The following is a 6,000-nucleotide window of genomic DNA, read 5'->3' as shown; positions in this document are numbered from 1 at the left end:
CAATTTCTGGAGAAGGTCTTATTGAACAGGATGGAGAGAATGTAATTTATTACACAGTACCCGGCTACAAAGCATCATAGACATAGAATAGACTTGAACAATTTACCACAAAAATCACAAAAAGGTAAAGAATATATCTCTTATGCAAAATATACATTTTTAGGATCTATTTTATATTTTATATTTACTGATGTTTTTTCTGTGATAGTTTCAATAAAAAACCTATAATATTTTTACTGCCAGTATTTTATTTCTCTCAATACCTAAAGTCTGAGGTAACAATGAACTAAAAAAACACACACGCTTCTATAGAACTCTAGACAAAGACTGTGGTCTCTCTCTCTCTCTCTCTCTCTCTCTCTCTCTCTCTCTTACTGTTTATGTCTGCAGTCACATATTTCTTATCCATTTCAAAAGTAAACCGAAACATTGGCATGTTCACTAGTATTCATAAAAATATAGATATGGCGAACTGAGAGCATAAAGACTTGTAGCAAAATCCCATGCCAGTAACGTTCATGAGTTACAAACTTTGCAAAAATACAGTTGTTATGAGGAAACCTATGACAGACAGCGTTTACATCACTATTGTTAAACATGTGTGCCTCTGTATGATCCACAGCAGAACCTACTGTAGGGACCAGGAAGAATACACAAAGAGGTGTGTCGGCCTTTTTTTCCCCCCCGTGGAGTCTCAGAGATGATGTCTTTGAATTCAGCATCTCTTGGCATAGATGACTAAAGCTGATATTCCATGCACACACAACCTATGTACAGCTGATTCATCAATAGTGACTAATAATTGTGTCTGCTGGCAGCAGCAGCAGCAGCAGCAGTTGGAATTGGTCCTTAATCCCCATAACAAGCTCCACTTCCATAGGAAATTGGAAGGATCTCTTCAAGGCGGCAGGTGATTATCAGGACCCATTCAGGAGGAGCAGTCTCTTTCCAGTACAGTCCTTGGTATGGCTAAATTCCATTGTCCCTTTTTCAGCAGTCAAAAATCCATGATAAATTCTGTATAACACTGTAGCCAATAACAGCAGCACCAGATATTAATTCCTTTGCTAGAAGCTGTTTGCATATTAAGTATATACATTACATTAATCTATATCTGCCAGCGCTCTTTACCAAAACTAAATCAATGTACATCTCTGTGTATCAGAAAGGTAAGTACTGATAAATACATTCTTGTACAAGAAATTTTCACATGCAGTTCATGCTAGGCTATATACAGAATAATATGTTACATGGTCAAATAGACTTCTTTTCCTAACAAAAATAAACATACAAAAATCAGGGATTTTTCAACAATCTCAAGGATTTCTTATGACACGGTTTGATTTTCTTTCTCCCCCCGCCCCTTATATTTCTAAGGCTTTTACGTTGCTGGGTGTTTTCCTCACCAGCCCAAAACGTCGTAATTGCGACTGCATTCATGATGTTGCATAAAAAAGGCTGTCTTGTTTTATTGTAAAGAAAAAGCTGATGCAGGGGGATAAAGTCTCAACAAAAGAATGAATGCAGATTGCTAAGGGTGTGTGATTGAAGCAGGAACCCAGTTGAAATGGCAGAACCGTTGCTAAATCCCACACTCGGGGGGGGGGGGGAAATGTCAAAGAAGTGCTCACTAAAAGGATATCAGCTTACACTTGAGATATGCATAGATACATATATCAAAAAGTGGGGGGAAGAAGGAAATGCATTTAGCAGCTAATCTTATATGAAGGGAGCATTTTTGAAAAAGGCAACTGTGCTTTATGGAGACAGATGAAAAATACAGTCAGACAGTCAGCCAGACAGACAAACAGAAACAACATATAAGACAAAGCATCTTAAAAAAAAAAATATGACAAACAAAATTGTGAAAGCTTGGGAGTTAAGAGGTTTAAGGCTGGTCAAAAAACCCTTTTGAAAACTATTGCCCTCCTATACCTATAGCAAAAATTAAAAATTAAAAAAAACTCCAGTATAGTTCTTGCTTTTACATGGCACTCAGCCTCTGAAAATGTTGAAGAACCCTGCAGAAGAGAAATCACTATAGGGCCAAGCAGCACTTGCTATCTTAAAATTGCAAGCCTGGATGGTGTTTACCTTTCTTTCATGTTTTGTGCCTTCCCCAAGCCATTAAGAAAGAGATCTGGCTTCTGCTTGCGTGTAACCAGTAATGACAACCTCTTTGCAGTTATCTGTGTGCAAACAACCGAAAACATTCAGAACTCTGATACATCAGTCCAGTACGAAAATTTATCAATCAAGAAATAGACATTATTGGGGAGGAAAGTTATAAATAAATAAAAAGAACTAAAAAGCAGCACAATAAAAACAGCCCAATCCCACATGCGGACCTGTTGGTTGTGGTTTTTTTTTTTTTCCTGATTTCAGCAAGATGGTACAATGAATAAAACAACAAACCCACACAATCCAGAGCCATCTGTGGTCTTGGTTAGTCTGCAAGACGGATTTCAAGTGATGGAGACAGTATGGTCCATGCAAATGATCAGACTGAAGTCACATTCTATGCAATCAAGACAAGATTCCAGACATCTTCGAGATGGGTTAGAGTCACAAGAAATGGTCCAATGGAATGGTTATCAATTGGAAGCACATTAGTTTTACTGTATCTCCCTGAAAATATGCTTATTTATTTGTACTGGCCAGTGAAGTCCACTAACTGTCCTTTTATTGCTGTGGTAAGATAGGACAAAATCAGGTAAAAGGTGAGGGGAGAATCTACTTTAGAGGATCTTATAAGCAAAATTGGGATCTTCAGCTAACCAAGTGGCACTGCTTGCTGCTGACAGTTATATCGCACAAGATTTATACTTGTATTAGTGGAAACCACAGCTAATGCTACACTTATTTCCATTAGGTGATAAACAGCACTTCAGTTAAAGCTATGTAGCCAGCTGATGCCATCTGGTTTACAAAATAGATGGGATGGGAGACCGAGAGCGTCTCAGAGGACAAGGTGAGCTGTAGGGTGACGTTACTGGAGACAGTCTCAGGGCATTGCCTGCCATGCCAGCTATGTTGTTTAAACTTCGGGATTTTTCATAGCCTTTCACGAGAAAATGCACAGGAATCAGTTGAGTTCAGCCAGAAAGCAGACAAACAATGCAATGCAATGCAATGTAATCGTTCTTGCTCATTGGGTTCTAAGAGAAGTAGGGTGCTAAGACTATTTACAACAACAGAGAAAAACACAAAAATGGTGCTATTCTTACTAATGACATTAAATGAATTCAGACCAACTACATACTTAATTTTATTAAGGCCAATGAGCTGGGGGTGTATACTTAGTACAAGCCCACTGGTTTCAGTAGAACTGCAATGATAGCACATAGAGAATGTTGTAGTACAATTCAGGGTGATAAGCAAGACAGATGAAGAAAGCATTTGATATATACAGGTATATAGAGATATATATATATATGGTGTCAATGCCAGTTCTTAATATTTTAAACCACAATCATTTCCTACCTAATTTTATGAAGTTATTTTGCAATCATAAATGCAGAGGAATAAATTATGTATTGTTAAAAAAGCGCCATCTCCAGAAGCGTTTTGATTTAGCATCTGACGCTCTGTCTAATACTATTTAAAGTGTGTCTTGTTTGCAATATTTAACTGATTTGCAATTCATTAAAATGTGTTATTTATATGTAGGTTTTTGGTGATCTATGCAATACATACTATTTGTGATCCAACTGTTATAGGAACAAATCATGACTTCTTTTAAGCCTAAAATAACCAGAATTTACATATTATAGAACAACATTCACCACTAGCATAGAATTCTGCACCCCCAGACATTTTCATTTCACAGATACTGTGAACGTGTCTACTTTTAAAGCAAGATATGGGTGCTTTATTTAAGCAACAGAACGGCATTTCTATTTAACGTCACAGAGTGTTGTGTATGGAAAGAGAACCACGGTTCTTACAGCACACTGAAAAACCAAAACTGTGTATTGCCTTAATCTAAACAAGTTTACCTGGGAGTGAAGTCCCATTTATCTTCATGGGGCTTCCCCATACACACAAATCTCTGCTTGACAGAAAAGAGATAGAAGCACATCTTGTTTAGCCTAGTGGTTCTCAAACGGGGGAGCCAACCCCATGTGAAAAGACAACCACAATTTAAGCACACAATTGCTGCAACCACCACCAGTGTTTCCCAAAAGAAAAACAAGAAAGATGACTGATAAAGCTATATTTTTTTAAAAAACTCATGTGTACACAGCTGGTAGGCCTGATTGGACTGAAACTCAATAATGCATGTATGCAGTTGTTTCAATATGCAAATATGCCATGGACCTTTCAATAGCTTGCCATAGGAAACAATTATTTAACACTGGCCTACCTGCAGCAATATTGTGCTGGGTAAGTGGGTCCACCTTTAGCCTATTAGCCTATGGCATCAAAGCCTCACATTTCAATGTCAATGTTTTCCAAAATACTAAATGTATTGTACATTAGGGCTTTGGCATTTAGAACTACAGTGGTATCTTGGTTCTCAAACTTAATCTGTTCCGGGAGTCTGTTCAACTCCCGAAACTGTTCGAAAACCAAGGTGCAGCTTCCAATTGGCTGCAGGAGCTTCCTGCACTCAAGAGGAAGCCGAGGAAGCCATGTCGGACGTTTGGCTTCCATGTTCACAAACCGGAACACTTACTTCCGGGTCTGCGGCGTTCGGGAGCCGATTTGTTAAAGAGCCAAGCCGTTTGAATACCAAGGTACCACTGTACAATACATTCTTAACTGAACCATCCTTCTAAAATATTACTAAATTAAACTAGTGAGTCCTTAACTGGAATTTAAGATATCCCAAAGTCATTTCTAAAGAACTGCTATGAAAGTGATTTAATGAACATTGCCTAAATTACATTTATCCATGTACAGGACAGACAAATGAAAGCATGAATGATACACCTATCAGAAACAACGTGGACATATCTTTGGATGGATTGATGAGCAAAGACCGTTATTTAAGAGGAAGCAAGAAAGGGGCAACGGAAGAAGAAGAAGAAGAAGAAGAAGAAGAAGAAGAAGAAGAAGAAGAAGAAGAAGAAGAAGAAGAAATGCATTAGTCTGAATACAATGTTTCCTATATAGCATTTGTTCGCATCTCCTTCATTCCAGGTTTGTTTACTCAGAAGAACAGTGCTGGATGAACTTTTATAGTCTAATGAAAGAGTCCATACCTTTCCTGATCCCTCCATCAGTAGCACACGCGTAATCACCTGCTGTCAGTAGGAAACATGTTCCCCCTCTTCTGTTTTTGTCTCTGGTACTAGAGCGTCTGATTGGTGGGAGCCTTTCCACAGGTGACAGTGGCTGCTCACTTTCTGTACTGTCTTCACCTGATAACACTGGTTAAAGCACCATGCCCATTTACATAATATAGCCAGAGAGGAAACGAAACATCACAAACAACTTGCCTGACAGCCTGTTACTTACGTTAATATTTATTTATTTATTTTAAAAAACTACTAGGTCTTTATATGGGAGGTGGGAGAGAGATGGCCATTCATGGTCATTTGTTAATATAGAAATAGAACAAAATTGCACATCTGTATTATTTTGGTTAAGGAAAAAATATTTTAGTGTTGATTTTTGGCTTTTTAGACGGTTGCCGTCTTCAATATTATACTCATTGCCTCAGTGTCTTCAATACTTAAAAACAAGTCAGATTTTGCTGCCAAATAATAATAGTAAGTACTAAATCTTGAAATACAGATGGCACACTCATATCCGCTACTAAAATAAATTCACATGTAATCATAGAATAGCTTATTTGGGTTATCTACTGCTAACTAATATTGGGCGCTTACTCAAGAGTCGTGACTTCACATCAGGCAAGCCCAACTTGAACGCAGCTGACAAACCATGTCCTATGGCCTGCCAAAAGCTCGATAAACCTCATTTTTTCTGTCTTCCTGGGACTGTTTTGCAAACCATAGTACACAGCTTGCTGGGTCACAAGTTGTGCAGGTC

The 6,000-nt window shown here is 38.1% G+C and overlaps 1 protein-coding gene across 6 annotated transcripts in view; it reads right to left on the bottom strand.

Moving 5' to 3' along the window:
* Nucleotides 1-371: 371 nt before the first annotated feature.
* Nucleotides 372-6,000, bottom strand: part of KCNC2 (potassium voltage-gated channel subfamily C member 2) — a 92,431-nt gene continuing 86,802 nt past the window's right edge. For 2 of the 6 annotated variants that reach the window (XM_033162302.1, XM_033162303.1), the window contains exons 4-5: nucleotides 5,208-5,375; nucleotides 372-1,027 (exon numbers count right to left, since the gene is read on the bottom strand). In XM_033162302.1, coding sequence (XP_033018193.1) covers nucleotides 918-1,027; nucleotides 5,208-5,375 — 278 coding nt within the window. In that variant the 3' untranslated portion in view covers nucleotides 372-917. Of the gene's footprint in view, nucleotides 1,273-2,094; nucleotides 2,190-5,207; nucleotides 5,376-6,000 lie in introns of all 6 variants that reach the window. The other 4 variants (XM_033162304.1, XM_033162306.1, XM_033162305.1 and 1 more) reach the window with 4 other exon arrangements.

This window comes from Lacerta agilis, chromosome 10 (genome assembly GCF_009819535.1).
Source record: "Lacerta agilis isolate rLacAgi1 chromosome 10, rLacAgi1.pri, whole genome shotgun sequence".
NCBI lineage: Eukaryota > Metazoa > Chordata > Lepidosauria > Squamata > Lacertidae > Lacerta > Lacerta agilis.
This window is presented reverse-complemented; position numbering and strand designations above follow the sequence as displayed.